Genomic DNA, 27,959 nt, shown 5'->3' with positions numbered 1-27,959 from the left:
TCGTCATTTCTCCTTCTGCTGCGCTTCTTTGCCTCCTCTGTCATTTCCCTTCATTTTCTCCTCCTCCTTCGTTTTATTTTCATTCGTCATCTTCGACATGTTCTTCACGTGAAGTCCGACAACTTGCAGAGCCCGTGGATGCCGAGTCAAATCAAAAGGACAGGCAAATGCTCTATCGGGGAATAAGAGAAGGAAACACGCAGGTTTGCATCTTACACTGAGTGCCTTGGCTTGAAGGGAGCAACAGTATGGATCTGTCATTCATGGCTGCGCAGGTAAGTCATTTTTCCTCCAAATTGCGCACAAATTTTTGGCTCTTCTGAACTTTTTTATTTAGACATTTTGTCAATTGATTTCATGGGCGTGGCAGGTCAACAAGTTCATGTGAGCTTTGACAATTCATATCTATTTATCAAGATAATTAGTATCATATCTTTAGTTTCCCTATCTGGAAAATCAATGCATATTCCCATAATATCGCTAAAGGGACTTAAACGGAGTTGAGGTAGCCTGCACTCTTGGTACTTTTTGTTCCTATTGTCAATATTTTGGTGAATAGTTTTCACGTGCATTATTATTGCTAATGAGCTTATAATTACCAAAACAAAATTGATTACAGATTTAGAGTTAGAATCTAGAGCAAAGATAGTGATTCATAAAAGGAAGCATAACTTTCACTGCACAGCATGCATTTCCTATTATTCCCCTCATAATTGAATTTAGTGTATGTGTTTACCCCAGTAAATGCCACTACCAAAGACCTTGTGGCATATGTGCATTCTCTAGTGATTTGCATAACAATATATTTTTTTAATATGTTACACTCAATTGATTTTAGCTTCACAGCGAACAACATGTGATATTGTGCATCTGTTGTGGACATGTGCAAATGTTGTATCCTTCCTGCCCTCCCCTCTCTCAGTGTCTGGCTTCTTATGGTTTGTCTGGTGCCATCTACTTTGGCATTTTCTGTGCAGCTGCTTTTAGAGCATTCATGGCATTATCTCTGCTGCCAAATTACCGTTTTGCAGGCCAGACTAAGCCAAGGGCTCCCAAATCGTATTAAATTAAGGACCCCTAAATAGAAATGCATTGGAGCGTGGCCCCATCTGAGAATACAGTTTTTTTGTTCAATATGACTTGATTGAATGATACTGTAACAGTGACGAGGATGAAACTGATCATCAACAATGTCAGCATTACTCATTATCTTATTGTGCAAACTTTTAGTAAGTAACTAATCAAAATCAGTCCGTTTATTCACCTTATATTGACAAGAAATGTTGTCAATCTGCTCACGTCTTTCTTAAAAAACTTAACAATTACAGCAGCTGACAGCGTGGTGAAAGAGGCAGAATCCTGCGAGTCATGAGGAGTTACTCATATTCACAACTGGGAATGGTTGGATGCCACAGTGTTTGAAACCACTTAGCTGGAGCAGTGGGGACTTTTGTGCCTATGTAGTATATTTCTTCTGCCTTCGCTATGTGTGTAGGTGCACAGCTATATAAAAGATATACACACTGCCAATAAAGCTGGAGGACAGCAGTTGGCTTTACTGGAAGCAGTTGTGAGACTGTGAAAACTGTACTGGACAACAAATTTAACAATAGGGATTATAGATCAGAAGAAGTGAGATACCCCATACAAGCAAGAGATCATATTTGTTGTAAAAGAAAAAAAATCAATTAATACAGTAACAAGGACTCTGGATTTATATTGATATTAGTATAGACTAACTGTCCAATTAGTTACAAAGTATCACCAGTGCAAAAATTGACACAACACAATAATTAATCTAGTAAATATACATGTAACATCAGCATCCACCAGATTAAACTTGGCTGTGGCTGAGAGGTAGAGCAGGTCGTCCATTAATCGCAAGATTGGCGGTTCAATCCCCAGCTCCTCCAGTACGCATGTTAAAGTGTCCTTGGACAAGATACCGAACCCCAAATTGCTCCTGAAGGCTGTGCCATCGGTGTGTGAAAGTGTGTGTGAATGATTAGAAACTCCTCTTGATGAGCAGGTTGGCACCTTGCAATGGCAGCCTCTGCCATCAGTGTATGAATGTGTGTGTGTGTGCATGAACTTTGGCATGTAGTGTAAAGTGCTTTGAGTGGTTGGAAGACTAGAAAGGCATTATATAGATGCAGTCCATTTGCCATTCACATGAATACATAAGTTACCCAAACAGTAAATCAACAGCCTATTAGCCTCAGATAGCTACAGTATTATAATGGCTAACTTAGCTGTCAACTGTTTGCAGAAAAATACAATTCTTACCAAATTACAAATCAACAATCACAAAACAGTTATAATAAAAAAAATACCTACAGATAATACTCCAACAAGGGCCTTTGGGGAATAGATAAAAGATGCCTGTCAATATTTGGTTGGTCACAGATGTGACAAAAGGCTGAATGTAACAATGTCAGTTAAACTGCTATAAATTGTCCAAGTGAAAGTAAGAAAACCTCATTCAAAATTCCATTGACATTAGTTATAATGTAAATAATTAAAAATACAGCCTTCAGCCTTTCTCAACAGTATCTCATATTGTTTACTCCACATGATTCAACAAGAATGGTGATTGAAAAAAACCCCCACAATCTAATATTGTTGTCTATTCAATATTTCTGCATTTACATGGCCTCTTTGAGCCTTAGACCATCAGGGGTTAAATGTCACTGCCTGACAGACATGCTGAGACCCTGGGCAAGTCATGGGTATGGATATTCTTAGACAGCAGACATTACAGCTAAAAGCTGAAAAAACATCAGAAGATTGTGTTGGTGAGTTTTATGAATATGAAGGAAACCAAATTCCAATTACTTGAGTATTCGTGCTCGTAAATTTTAATGGAAGATGTAGTTTTTTGTGTGCTCACAAAACATTTGTTTAACGTTTTTCCTAGGAAGACAGATGAGTTACAGAGGCTAGCTCATGACTTCGGCTCTCCAGGGGTTGCTATTAGCAACAGAACACTCAACTTAAACCAACTGCCAGTTGCAAAGTAATGTTAAGGGGGACGTCGATTTATCGACAATTTATCGTGCACATTTCCAGGTCTATATTTATAGTCTGGTGCTCTACTGGAAAAGTCCTTATTTAACTTATACTGGCCCTTTATGCAGCCCCTCATTTCAGCCTCTGTTTGAAACAAGCTGTTTTAGCTCCTGTCTCTTTAAGGCTCCTCTCCTGAGCCTCCGAGCTAACAAAACAGTAGTAGTTCTTTAGTTGAAATAGAAACTTCTCATAAACATTTATACATGTTTGAGCCCATATGCGAGTGGTCAATGCGAACAACCCATAAAACAATCTTAGCAACAACTTTAGGAATACACGGCCGTTTGTGGTCATGCACAAACAATTTGATGTCATCACAAGGAGGAAGTAGAGGTAACATTGCAAACAAGGCGTTCAGAGCAGGTTGAAGCCCTGGCTTTTGACTATCATTGAGCATGTTTATATAAGTTCAACTCAAGTTGTGAACCTTTGACTATGTTTAACATATTTTTATACTGCTATTTCAGATGTATAACAGAAAATTACAAAAGCATGATATGTCCCCTTTAACAGATCTGGTGAAAGATGAGGTTGACAACAATGTAGTAATTTCCTTGTTGGTGCAAGTCATAACCTGGGTTAAATAAGGCTCTGTTTTACTTCCAGTTCCCCGCGACCTCATACCTTATACTTATTCCCTGCATTTTCCCAGCATTTACGCATCTTCTCAGGAATGCAAGTTTTTTTTTAGATAGGTAATGACTAATTTCTAAATCTGATTTTACTGAGGTGAAATTTGTTTCAGTGCCCTGAGTCACTCTGTAATGGTGACTGTGAATGAAGTCAGGCAAATGTCCCTAGAGTTCTGACGACTGACTTCACAATGGATGATTTTTTGCCCATCCATCTCGGTGTAGCTCTGCTGTCTGCAAATCATTGGACCTTTGCCATCACTTTGTCTCTAAAAAGATGACGGATGCTGCCATAGTGTTCTCTCCTAAAGACAGAGAAAGTTTTTAAAGAACTCCAACTCAGTGGAGCTAGTTAGTGATTTCCTCCCTGTAGGATAGGATGAAGAATGAGGAGTTGGGAGGATGTCTTTAATACTGTATATTGTGAGAACACATGAAACTCATTAACAATGTAAATCTTTCAGAATGTCCTAAACTAAGATTTGCATTTAGCAAAAGCTTATCCAGCAAGACAAGGAAATGCTTTGTCTGTATAATTATTATACAGAATACCAGTTTAGGCTGGTAACATAAAGGGGCATTGTTTCACTGTATTTGTCCCTCCTCCTTTTTTGTTGAAATGTTTTTGTACGATATCACAGAAACATGCTAAATAGCTCTCTGCAGAACAACGTGTGTGCTTTTGTGTTTGGTGAATGATTTGCATTTGGCAGCGATGCCTCACTGGTTAGAAATGAAAAGGGCATACTTCATTAGGTTGAAAGTGGTGGCATCCTCAAGCATTACAAAACATGGATTAATAGGTGACAATCACAGTGAAGCTTTTGAATACTAAGTTGAGGGCAATGAGGCAATTTGTTCTTTATATTTTCAAATAGACTGAATTGAGAAATGTTTCAGTGTTCAGACCAACTAATGTGATGGTTAATCATGTACATCTTTGTACCTTGTGCAGGCTGTGACTGTAGAAATAATTAAAATGGCAGATGCTAAGGCATTAAAATGAGTCTTCTCTGGTTACTAACTGATGGTGAGTTGATGTGTTGTAGACATGCTCCAGAGCCATCCTGGGCATTTTGCCAGTCTCAGACTTGCTTCAGCTGACGGATCAACCACACAGAGCAGCAAAACCCTTAAGGCTCTGTCTATCCAGTACACGATGACCCACTGGCCTCTGCCTTTTACTCATTTTTGCACGTGCATGCACACACAGGCCTCTTTTAAGAATGTACTTAAGGCAACATTGATCCCCACATTTAAGAATAAAGGCACCGGATGAATGTTAGTCCAGCACTCTATATGTTTATTCCCTTTACTTTAAAATGTTGTCATTACTTACATCACTGGACACTTAAAGGGCAATGTTGGTCTGTTTCTATAATCTCACCTCAGATGTTTTGTCTTTTCATGACAGGCCATCAACATCTATCATTACTCATTCACTTATTCAGTGAAGATGTGGCTGTGAGCCATTCTACCCGACAGGGTTGTCCATCTCTCCTCATGTTACAGAGAGCAGACAAGAGTGAAAGGATGAGGATGGAGGGAGTGGCTGACAGCCTCAACATAAACAGAGCCATCTGTATTTACCCATAGCAACAGGCTCCTCAGACCAGATTCAGACAGCATTGGCAAATACTCTTAGGGTTACTTTGGTGCCAAACAATAGGACTATACGATAAGTTACAGAGTCAGTACAATTTAAATGGATGATAGATTGATTTAAGGTTAGTAGATGTTTCTGTGGCAAATTGTTGAAACATAATACAGTCAGCTCCACATGCTTCTGTCAGGTTACATGTACAGCAAAAATGTTTTTGTTCCCTTAATCTTAGAATTATGAACTTTGTCTTTATTAAGGAGTGCAGATGGTCAAAATAAAACATTTGAACCAAATAAACCTGTAATATAAGTGACGTATGAGGGAAGACAGACTGAATGGAAAGATTTGTTTGTGCACCTCCCCTGATGTGAAGCCAGATATGGAAATGCGAGTTGAAGAGTTCACAGATGGGATTATTTTCCTATTAGACACCCTTTTCAAAAGAGCAGCCACCATAAGGCCTATATCAAGACCATCTTTGTTCTCAATTACATAAAAACAATTATCTCACTGTGCATTCTTCACACACAGACTGTCCCCTTTAAAAAAATAAGTCTCATGGTCTCTATAGTGGAGGCTTATTTGAAGAATGTAATAATGGTACACCAGCCTTTTCATCTCGAGAAGTTCATTTCCCCCCAGGTCTTTTGTCTGCTTTTTCAGCAGTTGCTTTTTTTTTTATACAAAGCTGTAGTCTTGAGATAGAGAAAACTTGCAACAGCCCCAAATTTCAGTCTGCTGCTACTCAGTGATCCTGTGATGTTGTAAACACAGAGAGAATAATCACCTCAAACCAATTAGAAGGAGCTGTATACACAAGAAAAATCAATGTTTTAAATACAGTAGATGAAAAGCAAGTCAATCTGTCTTTCTTAGTTCTATTTTCTATTTTTAGCAGCTTTCTAAGAAGAGTCATTTGAGGACTTGAAGCCTTTTCATTCCAGCGTCTTTCGTACTTTGTGCTTTTACCTGCAAATTTGGCTTGTTCTTTCAAAATGAAAAAAAAAACAAATCAAAATAATATTGACAGAAAAATGTTAACAATCAAACCATGATTAAATTAGTTTTGTGTGTTTATCTTTGTGTGTACAATAATGACTTCACAAATAGTGACTTCACACAGCTAGCAGCGACATTCGAGGACATTTATAGGCTGCAGATGGGCAGCAAGCAATATCAAAAAGTAGACGCTGTTAATGAGGAAAACATACCGAAAACTTTAAGGTGTAACCCTGCTCGACACATCTCCATTAACAGATGAGGTTGAAGGAGAGGTCAGGCTCTTCACAGCAGGGCCACTTCATAGTTTATTCTCAGGATCATGTTGAAAGAACAGAGAATACACAGGAGGCAGGAGCATTCAGAACAAACACAATGTGCTCCATTTTGGTAGGAGGTTTGCTTTGGCTGAGTGATTTTTATGTTGTCGCACCCATAATCAAACAAAACACTCATTAAAAAATAACGGTTTGTGTTTCCTGGCTGTTACTGATGGTGGACAGCCTTGCTGCCGCTGCAGGTGGTCGAGTTAAATGGGCAGCCGCAAGGTTCAGTCTCTTCCTGTAAAAGCAAGAAATCTTTATGCTCTTTATGGGAACAATTGACTAACCATGAGGAAAGGTCTACTTGTCACTGATCACTCCTGGAGCAGGTGCCAAACAGTCTTGCAGTCAAATTGAGTGTTTGCTAAACCCCTTTCCTGAACAGCAAATGTTCAATCAAAGCTTAGCAACTACTGTCAGGCTTTGGATTATATAAAGAGTCTGGGAGGTAGTTTCTTTTTTTACCCTCTCCAAAAACCAAAATATCAATCCAAAATGTAAAGAATGGTTTAAACAGTGTTTGTCTTCTGAGGTAAACCGCAAATGTTAGCATGTCTGGTTAACTAGCTTACAATTAATAAAAATAACAACAACAACGACAACAAACAGCTACAGAAGCAGCAACCCAGCATTACTTCCAAGTCTAGAGGGTTAGGGTTGGGTTTCATACTATATTATTTTGTGGGGTTACAGGTTACATTTAAAAAGTTCCATTGATGGCTAGAACATCCACTGTGGAGTATATCCCCACTCTGCAGAGGCTTTGGGGACATTTACACTGCGAAATCCCCAGCCAATCCAAGTTATTTTTGGCAAACGTCAGTAGCCTATTTTCTTGAAACATTAAAAGTAAAAACATACAGGTTTGAAAATAGAAATAAGTTTGTAAGCTACAGTAGAAGCCAAACAAATTTAGCAGCCTGATCTTGCATTTTTCCTTCTCATACTTATAGGACTAACTTGCTTTACTCTTCAAAACCACAACAACTTGTTTCTTCATTTCCATGTCTTCTATGTGGTCATAAACTGGTGATGATGCTGTGACTTTTCATCTGGAACATGCGGCTAATAATATCATGCACTGTATGTAGCCATCAAGTGCATAATTAAAGACACCTTTTCAAATATTCTCATTAAAAAAAGAATCAGGACAGTTGTCAACCAATCATGAAAGAAAAATCTGTCTTAATTAGCTAGCTAGCTAGCTACAGCAGATAAATCTGCTAGAGACAGCAAAATAAAAACCGACGGCTGCTGGCTAGAAATGAGCCTGGTTTTGTCTATTTCTGTCTGAAATCAAGGACCCATTGTTTCTAAAATTACCAACATTTTTGAATGGCAAATCTGCCACATTGACAGATAGCAACAGTAACTAAGGGGCGGGACTTAGCAAAGTCTGTTACTGGGCAACACTGGAGACAGTTGACAAAACCCAGTGATTGATGAAAATAATGCAACTCGGCTGCCACATTATACTGTAGTTCATACAGTAATTTCCCAGTGTCTCTATGCTATTTTATCTTACATACTTGCAATGCAGACACAAACATCTCCCAGCTGTTTTGCACCTGAAATGAGTAATTGCATATTGAAAGAAGTCCTGGGGAGAATGAAAGGGAGACTTAATGGGCTGTAAGAGTGAAGTATGAAGTAATAACGTCATTCCCTGATAGACCTAACCCCCTAACTGCATGATGCTTCCTATATAACTGTGTCTCTGATATTCAGCAAGTATGAATTATGTATTGCTATATAAATAATCTATTCTCCACCCATCCTAAGATAATTTCAAAGCAGCTTCATCCCTTGTATTGATATGTCTCAGAATAAAATAGAGCTATGATTTGGGGTAAAACTATGATGATTACTGCTGCATCCTGCTCATTGTGAAAAATCTCCACGCTGACGTTTCTGCCATTAAAGCACATGTAAAATGCAAATGTGAATTCAGCTTATGAGCAATTCTTTTGATGAAAAGGAAACACAGGTGGAAACATGTTAAACAGTTGATGGCTGCTTTTCTTTGGTGAAGCCTGGAGAAATGCTGAATGGTAGCAGCTGATTACACACTATTTGAGGAAGAAACAGAGATGAATTATGATTGTAGTTAAACAACACCGCGGTTGCTGTAATTTATCGAGATCATTATGCATTTTTTTGGAATCATTAGTATGCTAAACATAAAGAAATAAAACTATAGAAGTGTGTTATGTCGTGAGTCTCCAGCATAGCTTTTCTAGTTTGCCGAAAGAGGTCGATTAAAATGTTTTCATCCCTGGGTGCAATTTCAGTAAATTACCCAAGTGAGTCCAAACAGAAAGTGTGATGGAGGAATTATTTGTTGCTGGTTTGAATACAATTTCTTACAGACATAATTTTAGATTTGATTATTTTTTGATTGTATTTCGCTTTTGGACAAAAGGATTTCATGCAAACACAATTTATGTGTCACTTTTCAACTCTTTAGGGGGTTTAAAAACCTGGTGACTTCAAACAAAGCCATTATAAGAATACCAACAGCAAAACCTGCTTTTGATTTGATCTGTTTCACTGGGGCTCGCTCTTTGAGTCTGACCTTGGGTTTGTTCAGAGAAAAGCTGCCCTGAAGCCACTGATAGTGGGCAGACAGGTCTTTCTTTTTTTCCCTCTCCCTCAACACTTGTTCAATCTGCAAAAGGAGCTGAGGTTATATTGCACATATATACCTTTACTGCCCAAGAAATACTGTTGCCCTAAGAGAGAAATCTGTCTTTAGTTCAATGCAGCATTTAAGGTTTCAGTGACAGTCTCAGCATGTAGTTACAACCCCCTGACAACTGTATCAATACAATCCTGGATTATGTGAAATGTTTCCTCTATTAGAACTCAAGTCTGATAGCTCATTTGTGTCATATGCATCTAATCATTTAGGCTACAAATGGACTAGTTTCAATTTCCCTGCTGATGTGCTTCTCAAAAGGTAATTTACATCCCTCCTCTCTATTGAACAATAGTGTGTTGCTATTGTTGTATGCGCGTAGCTACTTGATATTTTACATCATCAGATTTATAGCAACTGTTTTCGTCAGGTCTCAGTTAATGCTCCACAGCTCTTATGATGTTTTATATAAAGCAAATCTGACTGTGACCTTCTCATTTCGGGTGCATGCAACTTTTATGTCCAGATGATGAATCAGGCACTTACAGTACAGCCAGTTGTATTACATATGGAAATCATTTGGAATGCCCGCTGGTATGCATGAGTGGTGGTGAAGTACACTAACTTTGATTTTTCTTAAAATGTTGAATTTTTTATGACGCCTACACAGAGTTGTGAATCAATTCACAGCTAGGCTTGAAGCTTTTCTTTGCAGATTGCTGTGATGTGTTTGAGCTAAATACCATAACGTTGTGCTCACTGTTTCAGTCCTATTGCACCAGTATATGCAATGTGGATCTGTCTGTCTTGTATCATTATGTCTCTCTGTTGCTGCTGTATTTCACGCTTCTACCCCTGAGCTATTACAGGGGACTTAACATTACAGTATTTTAAGCTTTCTCCATGTTGCAACTTGTAGTGCAATACAACATTTTGGTATGAAGTACGTACGTCCATTTGGGCTAACAGCTACTCTGTAAGCATTACACAGCCCGCAAAGGGTCGAAGCTCTGTGGGATTACTATTTACCCATCCATGTGTAAAAAAAACCCCCATTCAAGCCCTTGTATCTTTTAGATGCAATGATATCGTTTATTGCTGCAATTACTAATCAAAGAGTGTGTACACACTTTAATTTATTAATTTCACACCCCAGAGTCTTGTTTGGTTTTATGTGATGCTGCCACACACATTCAAAGACAAGCCTCTGTATTCTTTCAACAACCTCATCAGTCCCTGTCACATATATCCATCTCGGAGTGTGAAAGACACTGAAATCTATTTATTGAGCAGTGATTCATGGACAGAAGGCCCAGAATAATAAATCCAAAGCCTTCAAATGCAACTGTGTGTGTGTTTTCTTCATCATCATTTTTATTTACAATGGAATAATTCACATATGATTTGGCTGTTGTGTACATGTGTTTGATTACAATATCCACAAACAAACATGTCTTTTCTTGACGCCTCATACACACAGTTACACAAACGCATGCACAGACACATACTGTAACATTTATATTAATTCAAGATTGAGGGCATGCAGAGTGAGAGAGTACTGCTGAACTGTTACAGTATCTGAAACACTGTACAGTAACTAGGCCAACATGGCATACGCGTGACAAATCCATAACACCCCCACCCGCCTTATCTTCCTTCCCACAGGGAAATATGTACAGTAACCATTCACAAATGCTGACGCCAACCTGCAGCAGTATACGCTGTAGTGTAGCAGCAGTGACATACTAATTTAATTTTACAGCTGTTGCTTTGTTATGCTGTTGGCAGTTTACACATATTGTAGAAACAGAAGAGTCCATCATGGCCTCAACAAACATGATTTTTTGTTAGCCATGTAGGTGGTGGTGAGAACATCCTCTGTCAGTAATTGAATTATATATTTTAGGTTAGTTTCGGTGTGTGAAAAATACATACTACAAGATCCTCCAGCTGTTTCACCACAGTATATTAAATCAGGTAATTGTGACATACATCACCTTGTGATGCACCTGGACACATCGGTGATGTTACAATGGTACAGTGAAACCCAGAAAACATAAACACCACAGAGATGACCGGTGCTGTGTCTCAGTTCAATAACTGTATACAGTCTACTAAATACTAATTATCATAGCATACTGTTTATGCTGTTAGTAAACAAGAATCTTGGACCTTTTTGTTGCATACAAGCAGGAACATATGTCATATACCCTGACAGAAAAAGCTACAGATTTGCAAATGTTTTTGCCAGAGATTGAATACTTTTGTTTGTTTTCCAAGATCGTTCTTGAACTGTCTCACCTCCACTACTGCCTCTCATTCATTTCAGCATCGCATTATGTGGGGAAAAAAAAAAAAAAAAAAAAAAAAATCAAGCAGTTTTTAGCATGCGATACTGACTTTTAAGTAGGCTATACTTAATTTAGTCTCCTTTTTCCCACAACTTCTTATCTTTAACAGGAGGGGACAATTAATTATGTTTCTCCATGAGACAGTGTGACAGCAGCAGGCAGGCTATTACACAAGAGACACACAGAACAAGGGGAAAATAATTGTAAGGGCTCTTTATATGTAAAAATAGAGTTAGAAAAAAAACAAACAATACACGAATGGAGGCTCTGAGGAATTGCAATGTTTAATGCTTAATTTATACTTGACAGTAACAGTGGTGGTTCAGAAGGGTTTGCAGAGCTGGCTGAGGGCTGCAGAGCAAGTCGGCACGCACTGTGCACAATGAGAAAGTCAGCAAAGATTTGATTGGTTGATCAGAAAGTGAGATAGGACCCTGATTAATACTACTCACATCTACTCTGGTGATATAGTATGTTCCACACACACACACACACACACACACACACACACAATTATAACGAAGAATTATAAAGAAGTTAGTGGGAGAAGTTTGCTGCATAATTTATTCTTGCATCAAAGTTTGTGTTTTTCCGACTTCTGGTTGTCCAACTACATCTTCAATAAACAATTTCAAATATTTGCACAGAGCGGAGGAGCAATCACGTTATTTATGTCTGCATACCGTTTGTGCGTTCTTGTGTGAATGTTTACCTACATATGTATGTGCAATTGAGAGCAAGAGAAATTCCTTCCATCTGGCTATCATCTCTGACCAACTCCTGCTACCGTTCAGTTACATTTCCCAGTGGAGTCATCCCACAGTAAGACAAAACGCTGTAAGTGGCTCTGGATAAGGACATGTGCCAGATGCTTTGTATAAATGCAAATGTAAACATATCATGGTTTGCAAGGAATGCAGAGTACTTTAGCTCTGGAATACAGAAATAAGTGAGACAGAATATTAAAGGACAGAGCAGCAGAGATATGTGAATACAAATGATCCAGTTGAAAGAAGCTGATAAAGATGTAGCAGATGCTGTTATGCGGAGTGATTTAAAATTGCTAGCTGTAGAAGCGTGATCACACATTACATGCAACCCATAGGTAGGTGCAAGTAACATCTATTAACAGTAAAATGAGTGATATGAAAAATATAGAAAATAAGAGCCAAAAAGGGATTTGAGAACAAGAACAGTGAGTAGATTTGATACTGGATATTATTCAGAGGGGAGAGGGTGACATGAGGTGCTATACTTCTAGAGGTGGTGGGTTTTCATCATCGTACATGAAAACTCTGATGAGGAGTGACTCTGCTGTTCTGAAGTCATTGCAGCCTCGGGGAGCCAGGAGGGAAAAGATTTGAGACCAATGATGACAAGGTCAGAGCAGTGAGAGCTAAAAGAGATGGTATAGTGGGGTCTGGCATCCAGTGCTGAACCATTACCTGGAGGTTTTGGCTTCTCAGTCTTGTAGGGTTTGGAATTTGTTTGAAAGAGTAAGTGGAATAAGTGATGAAGATTAAGTGAGTTTGAAGAAGCTGATGTCAAGGCAACCTGCAGGTTTCTTGCTACCATTTTGTTAATATTGTAGATACTTTTCCCTGTGTATTGTGATCCACTATTTAGCAAGACATACATTTTACTTTTAGCTCTTTACAAACATTGTGTTTACATTAACAGAGCTAAATGTAATTGATACCTTCCAACAGTAGCTGGTCTTCTTTGCCAACTCCAAACCAAAGGAAGTGTATATCAATGAGATGCTGAAAATAGTCTGCAGAGCACATATCAGTATTAGCACTATAAAGCACTGTTACAGTAGATATATTCCTCCTCTGCCTCTGTAACTGTAACAGTGGATTAGTCCCCTCAAGCAGGCAGCCTCTCCCTGTGCAGCAGCTTGCTTTTGATGCTGTTGGAAATATGCATCTGTAAGCGACACAGATTTGAAAACTGTTTTAATTGATGATCTTTATCCATTCCATTAGTGTTGATCAATGTTAATCCAGAATTGAAATTATAAAAATGTGATGCAAAAATGAGAGATTTAGTTGATGGTTTAGCTTAAATGAGAGCTTTTCATCTCCAGAATGGCTGCACCTAGGAGCGATTTGCACGACATCACCATTTGTCATGATCATTATCTCTGCTAATGATTATTTACAAATGGCAGCGGTCTAAAGAATGTATACACATGAGCAGGACAGAGTGGCATCATGAATCACAGAGCTATAGAGTGGCCCTGAGGAAAAGCTACTCGTCATCTCTTAGATATTGGTGAAGGCAATTTTATTGCCCTCCTCTTTGCACTTCAGAGATCAAAGGGGATTGGGGTCTTTCTGCTTGCTCTGTATATTAAGAGTGGGTGCAAAGCAGGGACATCCCCCCCCCCCCCCCCGCCCGCCCTACCGCACCCTGATCTAAGTCTTACATGAGTGGAGATTCAATTAAGGGCTTCCATCTCTTCTCCTGAAATTTCTCTGTATTGCACAGTGAATGAGCAGGCATGGATGGAGCCGTAGGAGCGGCTGACGCCAGCAACAGATACACCAAAAATGTGGCCATTTTTTTCCCCTCTAAGACAGCTTTCTGACACACACACAGAGACACACATGCATACACCTTAGGAAAAGCTCCCCAAATACTGTATCTTCAATCACAATCTTATTACATAACACTAGTCTGCCAGCTGCCTGTATCTATGTCCTACCCAAATTTGACAGTTTTACTGTTTTTATCACTCTGTAAAGCACTTTGAATTGCTTCTGTATGATATTGTGCTCTACAAATAAACTTAACTAACTTGATTTATTACACACTATAATTTTATTTTTAGATTTTGACAATATGTGCTAATAGAATTAAGTCCCCTTGCTAGCAATGCTAAGGAAGCAACTTTGGCAAGATAAAGCACACTGCATTCATGTATTGCTATTTTTGTTTGTGCACTGTTGCCACCTGTTCATCAGTGGAATGAAGTATGAAACCATCAGTGCTCATGCATGTGCATCCTTGTGTGCATGCACAAGAACCAACAAAACAGAGACTGATGAAAACATAGTGGTCAAAAACTCTACAGGGCACCTTTAAAAGGCTGGTTAGTTGATTTGCTAAGTCATTGGTTTGATTTTGTGACGTTCACTGTTTGCATGTGTCCATATGGTTTTAATATGTAGGTAGCTTTTAAAATCCAAGACCTTTAAGACAAAAACTGGCTCAAGGAAGGCCAAACAGCAAAGACTACTTTATGTTCTTGTGATGCAATTCCTGGTTTCTTCCTTTTATATACCATATTTAATATTTTATCAATTAACTAAAAAAAATGGGCAAAGACTATTCATGAGTTTTAACTTAAAAACAGGAGAGTTTTACTTAATTAAAAGAAACAGATCAATTAAATGATTAGCTGATTGAAAGAAAATTAATCAGCAACTATTTTTATAATCAAATAATTGTTTTAATGATTTTCAAGCAAAAACACTTTCTCATGAGTCCATTTGCTGTTCTTTGTCATATATAACAGTGAATTGAATATCTGAAGGGTTTTGGACTGTTAATCAGACAAAACAAGCAAATTGAAAATATCAATGTGGCCTCCAAGAAATAGTGAGACATGACTTCAAACAACCCATATACCACAGAGCCAAAAAGGTGGAAACTAGAGAAGGAACAGAAACCAACTGTCTGCTAGCAGCTTATATTGTGTAACAGGCAATCAGCGCATGTGAGCTGAATCCTCCTGATGACCTGCAGGTGACGTTGTCCACAGGCTCGTTAAAATCAACCTTTTCCACAGCAGACGTTTGACATGTCATAGCAGGAAAAGTGCAGGTGTAGATGACTTTATGATGGCTGCATTCCCTTTAGGTTTTCCAGCTCTAGCTTAGTGTTGTTTGTAGAATCCCAAATGGAGCTGAGCCATCGTTAATGTTATCCGTTACACCTGTGCCTCTCCTGCTGACAAGTAAAAATCTCTTCCATGTAAAAAGTCAGTTTACTTACATAATTGTTTGTGTGTGTACTGGCACAAGCGGGAGCCCATTTGAGAGTCCCTCCACTGGGGCCCATCTTAGCTGCATGTAGCAGCAGCAGCCACTGACTCTAAACATGAACAAGGTGGCACGTGACTCCACTGGGTGTGTTTCAATTGAAATTGCTCACAATGTAAAATACATGAGGAGGCTCTGCATGGAGATTTTGACGTGGTGTGCGATATTTTACAGCGAGAAATCTCCGTTGCTATAGGCATGACGTGTTCTTTGGTGTAATCTGTACCATAAAACACATGCTGCACATAATCCAGTTTATGAATATTTAAAATATCTGCTCCAATGAATGATTAATGACCTTTGGCATTGGGGAAAAAGCAGTTTTCTGTAAATTTTGAGAACCATCTCAATATGATGATGATGTGAATAATTGATTAATCAAGTTCAGAAGTGCCAAAATAAAAAAGAAATGTATTTTAGTGCTGGGTTTTGGTAATGTTAGATGAGCATTTTTATGATTAATTAACCTCTGATATAAGTTTCTTTTACTAATAAAGCCACCAAAAAATGTGTTATATATCACTTCTTGACACTTTTGCAATGTATATGCATGTATTAAGTAGGTAACCAAATGATAAACAGCATAAATTACTGTCCTTTACATTTCAGGTTTTTTAGCACCAACATTAAATGTAGTCACTCACTGTCCTGCATTTTTCTCCTGCTGAACTGAAATAAAAAACTGTCTCAACAAATACAATCACACAGACACACATGAGGCTGAGAAATGTAAGACGCAGGTTTTTTAAGACTTTTTGGATAGCACACTGAAAAAACTAAATAATTGATTTTAAGAGTATAAGTGTGCTGTGTCAATAATAATAAATAAACCATGAATAGAATTTCTGCAGCGTAATCTTAAAGCCTAGGGATGTATTTGCCACAATAATCATCTAAATAGTAAGACTGTATTCTTGTGGAAAAGATTTAATATTGCTGAGATTTTTAGTTCCTTGTTTAGGGGAGCAAAGGCAAGTTCAGTCAGTGCAGTATCCGGAAGATTAAAGAAGTAAATCCTGACTTCACATCAGAAGTCTTTTAACGTTCCAGTTACTTCTTATCCTCCTCTGTGCTTTGTTTTAGGCGCCACTGGCAGTTGTCATGTTAGGGTTTCTGTCTTTATTCCTGTGTGGACTGAGTCTTTCCAGCATAGGGAGTCACAGACCAATGCGCTGCAGACTCAGACATACAGCTACACATGTCAGGAGTCAGACACTGTTGGGAGAATTTAATATTGAGAGCTTCCCGGATGTCAGACACACTCACATGCACACAGCCTCTGTCCTGTTGTCTCTCTTTCTCTCTTTCTCATCGTTTCAAATTCTTGTACGTGTGATCATCTGGCACTACCTCGCAGTTCTCATCTGGCAGGAATAACAAATCCCTTTTTGTTTCTGGTGGATTTTAATGTTTCATAACTGATTTATTTAGTTTCACACAGTAATTCAAGGCATCATGCAACTGCAAATTAGCAGCATATATATATATTTGTGAACATTCCTTATTTCCTCTCTCATCAAGATAAGTCTTTACTCTTTTACTTGTAGTGTTCGTACTGCTATGAGTGCAGGTCATGCCTTATTTATGTACAACAAAGTCAAATACAGCATTAAGGAAAAAAACATGAAGGCGATACATTTATCATTCACAGTATCAAAAAAAGTAATAAACTTTCTCCTGTGCTGCAGAATTTCCATTGAGCTGACAGATTGAACCAAGGTGTCAAGTGAGGATCACTTGGACTACACTTGTTCTATTGAGTTGTAAGATTTATTAAAAAATGCTGCTGGGCTGCTGAGACAGGGGAAATCAATGAAAGCAGAGCTGTAAATCTGAAAAGCAGGAACCAGGCTTGAAACTAGAGGTCTCACCACTTCTGTGCGGGTGAACAAGCTTCCTTAAAACCTCCGTAAATCTCCCTCCAGATTTATGGCAAGACTACCGGCCAATATGCTACATTATAGTATGGCACAGAGCAAATCTATTGTTTTCACAAGTGGCTGCTGTTGTGCAGAAGGCTACTCTGCTTTCTGATACTTTCACACAGCAGAGATTACTCCTCTGACTTTTTTCAATACAATGATCCCATTTTATTTATTTCCCTGATCTATGGTGTCCTGTACTACATGTGCAGTATGTTTTAGATAACACACCCTGTCAAAAAAGTGACATTATTCGTTATTCCCCTGTGGGAAATTTAGGGTTATGTACAATTAAAACTTACGTAAGATAGAAGGTGTGGAATTTTCCTTCACTAAAAAGGTAAAACTAAGCAGGGGAATCAAAATTACATGATAATTAAACCCAAAAGTTGTAACGTTACAAAAAGAGGTTTGATGTTTCAGGAGAAGATGTAGTAAGAAGAAAGTGTTTTTTACTTTTTTTTTTTTCAACCAAAAGTAGCTGAATTTGCAACTTTGTTAATCGGGAGAAGTAGCTTAAGAATAATGTTTGGTTTTGTAAGTTTGTCTAACCCTTCTGTGACACTTTTTTACAATGTGCAATCACTCCCTATAGTGCACTATATTTACTGTTTGCCATTTTATTTGAGTGTCTGAATGCTGAGTGTGAGATGTACACTTTATATAGTGCCCCCAAAAATGAAAAAATCATGAATACTACTTTGCTAACAAACCCACAGTGCAATGTGTAAAATAACTAGTCAGTGATGTAAAATAACAATGATTCATAATGGCCAAAATCTCCATTTATTGCTCACTACACAGTAAACTACTAAGTCTCCATTTTAGAGAGTAGTAAATGAGTTGATGCAGGAGTGATTTTGAACATAACCCAGGTGTATGCACACCAAGTAGTAAGGTAGACACCAGCCGAGTGTGGTATGCATCAATTTTTCAAAAAGCAAAAAAAAAAACCAAGTCTGCACATTAATTAAATATAACATATTTTGTGATACTGCACCATTTTGGGGTTAACAGGTATAAGATATTTTCTCTACACACTTGAGCCAAGTGCCAGGTAAACACTCAGGCACATAGATTTCTTTTTTAGATATTATTTAGATATTATTATTATTATTGTTATATCATTGAGATTTCCATGGCTTAGCTGTTGTAAGTTTTTTACCCATTGAACTTGTTGTGATTGTCATGCAGTAAATGCAGTATTTTCGATGCATGCACACGCAAGCTTGATTTGATGTTTTAATCTATATGGCGATACACACCTGTGGCAGGCAGGGTGGTGATTGAGAATTGAGGCATGAACTCATTAAAGAAACAAGTCACATCTGTGTGTGTGTGTGCGTTTTAATAGACGCTGCTAGATGAGCCGCTGTTCACTGCTTTCAGCTGACAGACAAAAGCTCTGTTTGGTTGAAGATGAGTTTTTAAGGGTGATGTGTGCCATGATACAGGCATCTTTTAAAATCCCAGATGAGTGTGACTGTTGTGCAAATGTACTGTGTTTGTCACCCAATTGTCACGTAATGTCATCAAAATACTAAGCCTCAACACCTATCGCACACCTACACAGGTATTTTCACTTATATTGCCTGATTAGTTCTCTTCTCAAGACTGTGTGGGCAAGTACAGGACAGACTGTGTTTGACTGACAACCACTTCACTTTCTCCTTAGTTATGTTACTTCTATTAGGCTCAGACCAATGACTTCTTTATCATTTATTGGTGCACAGATTTTGGTGACATTATGTAATGCCCTGGATCCACACAAACATCAACCTGAGAAATAGAAAAGTAAAAAATTAATCTATTTTATTGGTTTTATTACATTTTCATCATCTTAATTTCCCATGTGCATTAGTCTCTAATTGTTTTACTGTTCACATTTGTACTGTCTTGTTATCAGCTTGTCAGTCATCTGTAAAGCGCTAATAGCACTAACCTGTATTAAAGGTACTATACAAATAAAGTGTGATTGATTGATAATTAGCCAACTGAAAACACTCGTGTGGGTGTGCAGGGCAATAATGAAAGCAAAAAAAAAGCAAGGTATAACACAACAGAGGCCCTTCAGTGTTACCATGATAAGGATTGTAATCGTGATCACACCAATAAAGATGTGAGTAATACAATATTTTGCTTCTATTGGGAATCATTTGCCTTAAATAATCCCTTTTTAGTGCAATAGATAAATAGAAAACAGCATCACATCTGTCCATCCTGGGAGAGGGATCCCTCCTCTGTTGCTCTTCCTGAGGTTTCTTCCATTTTATTCCCCTGTTAAAGGGATTTTTAGGGAGTTTTTCCTTATTTGAATTGAGGGTCTAAGGACAGAGGATGTTGTACTGCTGTGCAGATGTCAAAGCCCCCTGAGGCAAATTTGTGATTTGTGATATTGGGCTATACAAATAAAATTGATTTGACTTGACAATTAAAAAAATCTTTGAAATTCTGTTGTAGTTCAGAAAAAAAAAAAAAAAATCAAAGGGTGCTCAAAAATGTTGTTTTTTTAGCATGCATGAGCTATAGTTCACTTCCCAGTCCATGATACCATCGAGCTCACTAGACAGCTCATTTGGAAAGCACTGACAAAGAAGCCAAAACAGCCAAACTGACAGTTATTATTACTGTTGTGCAATGCTGCGAAGACTCGTTAGTATGATTTATAAACAAAAGACTGTGAGGACAGATGGAAAACTTGCAAACTGACAAACTTGAAGCCCCAAGATGCATTGTGAGAATGGTAACCGTCCGGGCAGTCTTGCAGTTAACAGAGCAGAGAAGTTTGTGACAGTTGAGAAAATCAACAGCTGTGTGTTTTCATTGACAGTGTGTGAGATGCCAAGCACAAAGTCCATTGTTTACACCACAGGGGTCTGTCTCTGTGCCTGTTTGTTCTCATCAATAGACCACAAAGTTTGTTCTCCACAAGGACACAAGTATCGACTTTGTTTTGAGAGTGACCTCATATTATCGCTGAGTGCAGAAAAACGACTTGTTCTGTCTGATTCTGTTCTAATGCTCATGCTTGAGAGCCTTTTGTGGTTCGGTATGTTTTGGTTTCCCTCTCTATCCAATAACATTCATTTGGGTTTTGCTTGTTTGCTCCAAAGCCATTTCACTGAGCGCTTATTCGTGGTGGCTACATCCCACAGGAGGTAATTACAGTCCATTCTATTTCGCAATTACTGTGATCATCCGTGTAGGATGGCACAGCTCTAGGAACAGCTGGGACGAATAAATCAAAGCTGTGGGAGCAGCGCAGGTGGAATCGTACAGTGAAGGGAACTACGCTGTATCATCTACCATCGATCAGGGTTTTTCTGAGAGGAGTGCTGCACAGGTCTCGCCATCACTCAGAACCAAGCAGGCGTGGAATATGCAAAGTCAGGAGATTTCTCTTGTTTTGTTTATTGGAAGGAAGTTATTTTCCGGATAATATCACACAGCAGAGTGAAACAGTTGTTTAGCTTTAATCACATTCATTTTGCTCATCGTTTAAAATATCAAATCCACTTCAGAAATTGAATATGTAACCATCAATTGATACTTTTAAAGGGTTAGTTCACAAAAAAGCAAGGCAAAGATTAAAGGGAAATTCCAGTTTATTTCAACCTGATGTATTTTCCATATATGTGGCCATTGTGGTTCTATGGGTCATGCTAACTTTGCTCTCACCAGCTCCGTTACAAAGATTCTGGGAAACAAGGATTCGCACAAAAAACGTTTTTCTGGGCAAGCTGACCGAGCCTCCTACAGGTTTCCAAATGAGCATGATTTTTACATGAATCTTGTAGCAGCCATTATGGCAAACTGCATAGGGATCTAAAGTATATCCGGGGAAACTTGTTTATGTGTGAGGCTGTTGATAACTAGAGACTTGCATATTGTAATACCTCGCATAATGTTATGTGATGTAAATGGGTTTTTTTCTTACTGTATGGAGAGCTAACCATTCGGACGACAACGTTGATAAGCGCTGCAAACGTTAGTTGCATCGCCGGGATCACCCACATCTATGGATACTTCTAGATTTTCAGAGTCTGGCAGGTCCCACTCTGCAGGGTGGTTAGGTTAGCTGGCAAGTTGCCCCAGATGTAGATCCCTATGCAGTTAACCATAATGGCTTCTACAGGTGGCTAGTTTCTGTGTTTACTTTTGCTCTGACTCATAGAGAAACATTGGAAACAATTCATTTAAAAATCACGTTCATTTAGAAAGCTGTAGGAAGCTCAGCAGCTTCCCCCAATACACATTGTTTTGAATCTGTAACTGAGCTTGCAAGAGCAAAGTTAGCATCAGAGCCACAATGGCCAAATAGGTTGAAATAAACTGGAATTTCCCTTTTTAAGTTAAATTGGTTAGCATGCAGAATTAAAATCTCTTGAATTTCAAATTTGCTATATCTTGTTTTGTAATACAGACAAGTAACAAGCAAAAAACTTTTCTGTTGATACCTTCAGGACCCTGCACACTGAGAAGCAAGGGTCCTGTGTTTGTTACTCCTCCTCTATTACAAAATTATAGAGAAAGTAAATGTAAACCTCAAAAAACTATTTCTTACCCTGAGTGTGAACCAGTTTACCTAATCTAAGTACTTAAAAAAAATTTCATAAGACTAGATGGGAAATGAGACCACTTTCACATTTCTTCTTTAAGAATTTAGCGTTTAAGATGTGTTCTTCTGATTCTAACACACTTCCTGAAATTTAGTATCACACTTTCTGTCTGGATATGCTTGTTGAAGCCATTTAGCTAGTAGTTTACGACTGTGCTGGAGAGGTGAATGTGTACATTTCCAGGAAACTTTGGTCAGCAGTATGACGTTATTAGTGAAGTTGCTCATCCATATATGTCAACAAGCATGGGTTTCCTGGCAGCAATGCTTAGGGGATGACCCTCATTGCCCACTTAAGTGCTCAGATGCTTTGGGATGCTCCTTCTCGAGGTCTCTATTTCCCTCTTCCATTAGTGCTTAACCGCTTACTGCTCTAATCTCATGTGCATGATTCACATGGGAATTGTGGTCTTGGAGAATAGATAGAGAAACAGTCCCATGAAAAATGATGATACGCTGACATGTAATCGAAACACCTATGAACATGTAGGCACAGCATCTCTGCCAAAAATAGTAAACCTGGGCAATCAAATATTTAGATTCAGGCCTACTACTGGAATATTTTTGCACACACTCCCAGTATCTGCTTCATTTTATTCGGTACACTTCCCCATTTATGCAAACAGCTCACTCCTGTGGACAATGAGTTTCTTATAAATAAAACATAAATATAAAGAATGCAGACAGGGTTGAGAGCTTCCGTTATCATCCGACGTTAGATTAAGCGAGATGCGGTTTTGAATGCTGTATGAGGTTTTCAACATTGTGTTTGTTTTTTGTTTTTTTTTAAAGAAAAAAGACAAAATCAAATCAGCATGTTGATGAAAGTGGTCAGAGGAGCTCCTGCAAAGTCAAAGCTAGAGCAAAAAAATACTGCTGAGATTCAAATAACAAAACTGATTTTTGCACCCAAGTTCCACATTAAGATCAACAAAGAGACAAAATGGTATTACTGTCAACATCTGAAGAGTTTGCTCTATGACTTTTTTCTACAGGAGTTTAGAACTGAAGGTAATATTAAATATGAATATTTTGTTCCTGTTATTTAGCTTTTTTTCCCTCATGTTAGTTAAATTATGTATTGTCTCATTCACATACAGGCCCACATGGACTTCTAGGACACCAAAAATACCACTGCAGTGGTGAAATATCTGTCAGACAAGAACGTAACATCTTACATATAACATTACAATGCAGGGCAACAAAGAACTTTTCCTGTCCTGAAGAAATGAAGAAAAATTTTACTGAAAAATGCAGCCCTTAAATAATTGTATAAAGAGCAATAAAACATGGAATGGACTTCATCTTCAATCTCACATCAATCACAGACTATACTAAATATATTTAGGGACACATTTGTAGACATAGTGCTGTTGACAATCGAAAGCAACATTTATTTTATTTTTTACTTTTGCATGGTTGACTCCTTTTTTAAGGTTACTCCACATACATTTGCCTCAGGATTTAAATGATTCTTCTTGACAGGGTGATGATGTTTAAATAACATAGTATATCAGTGAGATGTATGTTTACACTCCAGCTTACAGGTATGTTTTATGAGCTGGGATCTGCTCCTGATAGAGGAATAAATATTATAAAGGATGAAAGGTACATATAGTGATGCTGTAGTAGAAGGAATCAGCAGTTATAGTGACAGTGAGTGGGGGGCTGGGAGACCCAGGTTGCTGGACTTCATACATGCCTGTCTGCCTCCATCATGCTCATGTGAACAGCAGGCGCTTCACAGGATGTGTCATGTCATTATTCACCACCAGGGGCCAATGAACGGAGAGCAGCAGAATGCTTTCTAAACAGTGTTTCCCCCCTGTGCGAGGGAAGACCTTAAATATGTGTGTGTGTGTGTACGTGTGTGTGTGTGTGTGTGTGTTAATGTCTTTGTGCATTAGCCTGTGTGTACATGAGAGAGAGGGCGAGTGAGTGGGAGTGTGAGAGAGAGCGAAGGTGAGCAAATGAGCAAGCAAGAGAGAATTTCTGTGTATGTGAATGCTCAACATCCCTCCAAGGTATTTTTAGCATTGTTTTTCAACATCTTCAGCAGAGTCTGTTTTCCAGTCTGAGTATGGTACGGGTCTCTCGTGCATTTCTCAATCATACACCCTGCTATGGAGACACACACACACACACACACACACACACACACACACACAAGAGCATTGAGTTGCCTCTGCTCTAATGGCAAACCTTTACAGGGCTCTGATTGTCCAAAGCAATAAATCATTTTCACTTGCTACATCTGAAATATTAATTCCATGTTAATCAAGCACTACTTCCTAAATACACACACATGCAAAGATACACACACACACACACACACACACACACATACACACTCAACAATGTGCGAGACAGAGTGGGACCCAGCATGCCTGTGTGGAAAACCTTGTAACAATTTACTAATGATATCGTGATGCCATTACCTCTCATTTCTTTTAATATAGCACTCAGACTTGCGAATGTATGACCAAAAGCAACAAATATGGTATGCTGTGATTGTCAGGAAAGGCAAGATTGTGCTTGGTGGTTTCACTCAATGCACCAGGAATGTAAATTGTTGCTTTTTTAGCAAACCAATGCTGTCAAAAACAGTCACACTCTACTTCCCAAATGAAAAGCATTACCTGAAGGTACTGTGTGGAGTTTTTGACCACTAGAAGCAATATGGAGCAATGGCTTTATGAGTGGTTCCCTGCTTTTTTGTTTGTATTGTAGGACACAATGGTGCATGCTTGTGGGGAACACAATACACATTCCTGCTACCATTTTACCGTACAGTAACATGTAAAGAAGCATAGCAATGTGCTTGCAAAACCAAAGATAAAAGAGATTGCTAGCTACTATACTTAGACATAAACAATGCAGTATTTATAATAGTTTTAAAAAATCATCTTTGCAAATATTTTATGAGGACGGAAATGCATTCAACATGTTTGTTAAACCTCAGAGATACACAACACATTTTGGTGATTAACACTAAATGTAAATTGCTGTTTGTTTACAAGAAAACTCCCCAAGACACATTTTAAAGCTTCTGTAATTAATATTTTTACATTAACATCAACTACAATGGACTACATGTGAAAGGTGTTGCTCAAAGTGATGAACCAACAAAGAATTATCTTCATTTTTCCTCAGCTTTATGGAACTGTACAGGCTATCATCTTTCAGCTCATTGTTTTGGATTTACTGCCTGCAACTTCAGCTCACTACTCTCATCAGTGTCATTTTCAGCCATAGCACGCAACTGTCATGTCACCTAACAGACCGACAAAGTTAGTGACTAGCTGTTGAACATAGTGGAGCATCTTGCTGCTAAAGAGCCACATATTTCTCTCAGGAGTTGGTGGGAAACAAAAAGGAAGAGTGAATATTGGACTTGTTTTACACTTACAGGTGGCCAGAAACATAACTTCAAATGAATGAGCTATTTCTCCTTGTCTGTTATAAGAAACTGTTTGCTAACATGTTTGCCATATATTATGTAATGCAGGTTTAAGCTAGTACAGAAGCCAGTGATAGGAAAAGCAAAACCTGATTCAATCACATGATGTGAAATATATTTTCTCTCTTGAAATATATATATTTTTTCTCCTCTCCTGCTAGATCCCAGTTATGACGGGAGCTTTCATGGACTCCTCGCCCAATGACGACTACAGCGGCGAGCACTCGCTCTTCAACTCCTCGGCCAGTGTCCACGCTGCTGCCTCGGCTGCATCGGTACACGGCCAGCAGGATGAGTCGCAGTCCATGTCCAGTGATGCCATCTGGCTCTGGATCGCCATCATCGCCACTATTGGAAACATTGTTGTGGTGGGCATTGTCTACGCCTGCACTTTCTGATGAACATATGCTTACGGAGACAAACACACACACGCACACGTCCTGCTTTTTCTGGATCTCTGGACCCCCAAGTAAAGCCATGCTTTGTAGACAGAAACATATACTCCCTCTCTATGTCTCTCTCTCTCTTTCTCTGTCTCTCTCTCGCTCGGCTTTTGGATCAGTTTTGGCTCCCGAGGGTGTGGAAGTCGTGATACTAGACAATGACATATAGAGTACTATATTTCTTCATCAGAAGGAAAAACTGTGACTTGGCTACAGTTGTCGGCACCAAGTGATTTTGGATTCTACAACAGAAAGTTTGAGAGGAAGCTTTTGTGTGTAACAGCTCTTTAGTTAAAAACAGAAACAACAGATCTGCTCTGTCAACCAAGAATCAAAGGAACTTCTTTTTTTTTTAGCTTAAGTTTGTTTCCGTGTTTCTCCTCAGACAACACCCTCACTTGTAATGCAGAGATGAAAATAGAGATTAAATGGGGTTTAAGAGTCAGGTCAATCCAGGCCATTTTAAACATTCACCAGATTGCTGCCAAGTAATTTAGGGCAGTGCTGTTTAATTAAGTGACTGAACAGAGATGGTGAATGTTAAAACATTTAGAAAGCACTGGGATTATTTTCATGTCAGGCAGCCCTGAGGCCCAGGACGTGAGAGCTCATTTAAGGACTAATTTCTGGATGAAACATAGTGTGGACACTGATCAGATGTTGTTTTTTTTTGTTTTTTTAACAATTTTACTGGCAGGAAACAGAGAATATGACACTGACTGAGCTTCCTTTGCTGCACACTGAAAATCTCATAAAAATGACAGAATGACCTTATGATTAGACTTTGTGTTAAACTAAGTCAGCCCCTTTGAAATGAATGGTGTTTTTGTCAAATACCGACAGTAATATCTACCAGGGATTATAATGAAATCTAATTGTATTGTCATGGTTTGTTCATTTATGTTAAGATATATCATCAGATGTTAACAAAATAGAATTAGAAGCACAAATTGAATCGCAAGATGACGTAGCCTACTTTGCTTATTGCACCTAATTATTTTTGTAGTTGTTTATTAAAGGAAAATTCTTAAAGGAAGTACAGATTGAGAAATGCTTTTCTTCATCACTCAGCATGAATGCTGTCAGAAGCTGGTATAAAATGGTAAATGTACAGTACCAGTCAAAGGTTTGGACACACCTTCCCATTCACATGAATGAGAAAGTGTGTCCAAACTTTTGACTGGTACTGGTAGTAATCCAATATTGTCCCAATCTCTGTTTAACTTTGTGTTAAATGTGAGTGGGGAAGTGATGAAATGTTGTTATATATCAAGCTTCAACTCTTAATTTGTCACTGTTCAGTAAATTAGTTTTTTGTTACTCTTGAATGTGAGGGCAGCTGTCTCCATGGCGACTAATCCTTCTCCTAATTGGGAACAATAATTTTAATCAAGCATTAACCTGCAGCCAAAGACACAATGTATGCTTTTTATTCCGAGCATTCAGTGATCACACACACTGGAAGAAAAACACAGCAAACATACAGTACTGTGCATCACGCTGCATTTACACAAATATTACAGCTGAGTCCACTAATTGATGTTTGTGTTTTGCTCACAGTTTTATTCCTGTTCTTAAGACGGCGAGCAACAAAGGCAAAGTGGATTAATGTTGGGTTTTTTTTCCAAACGTAATTTCAAAGTCAGCAAGCCTATTGCTGACTTTGCCCTATTGTATTTCATGTGTTTATTTCTTTCTTATTATTTAGGGCCTGAGCCCAAAGGGCGAAGACCCTATTGTATTTCGTGTTTGTTTCTTTCTTATTATTCTTTCTTTATTAATCCGCCACTTCAACCCTAAATTTGACCCCCTAAACATACTCAAAAACTCACCAAATTTGGCACGCACATCA

The 27,959-nt window shown here is 38.5% G+C and overlaps 1 protein-coding gene across 2 annotated transcripts; it reads left to right on the top strand.

The window, feature by feature from the left end:
* Positions 1 to 27,145, top strand: LOC121880954 (uncharacterized protein C14orf132). 2 transcript variants are annotated; one of them, XM_042388599.1, is made up of 2 exons: positions 1 to 275; positions 25,826 to 27,145. In XM_042388599.1, the coding sequence occupies exons 1-2, from the start codon at positions 249 to 251 to the stop codon at positions 26,060 to 26,062; spliced, it is 264 nt and encodes an 87-aa protein (XP_042244533.1). In that variant the 5' UTR covers positions 1 to 248; the 3' UTR covers positions 26,063 to 27,145. The 2 variants fall into 2 exon arrangements, 1 of the variants encoding a protein (XP_042244533.1); XR_006091658.1 differs by lacking the exon at positions 1 to 275 and adding an exon at positions 19,542 to 19,705 and having other exon boundaries at positions 25,826 to 25,912.
* The last annotated feature ends 814 nt before the right edge of the window (positions 27,146 to 27,959 follow it).

Source organism: Thunnus maccoyii, chromosome 16, assembly GCF_910596095.1.
Source record: "Thunnus maccoyii chromosome 16, fThuMac1.1, whole genome shotgun sequence".
NCBI classification, from domain to species: domain Eukaryota; kingdom Metazoa; phylum Chordata; class Actinopteri; order Scombriformes; family Scombridae; genus Thunnus; species Thunnus maccoyii.
The sequence above is the reverse complement of the archived record's forward strand: the minus strand, read 5'-3'. Positions and strand labels throughout refer to the sequence as shown.

Coding starts and splice junctions, on each gene's coding strand:
- LOC121880954 (XM_042388599.1), top strand. CDS start 249: ATGGATCTGTCATTCATGGCTGCGCAG. Junction 276..25,825: donor TGTCATTCATGGCTGCGCAG/GTAAGTCATTTT, acceptor CTCTCCTGCTAG/ATCCCAGTTATGACGGGAGC.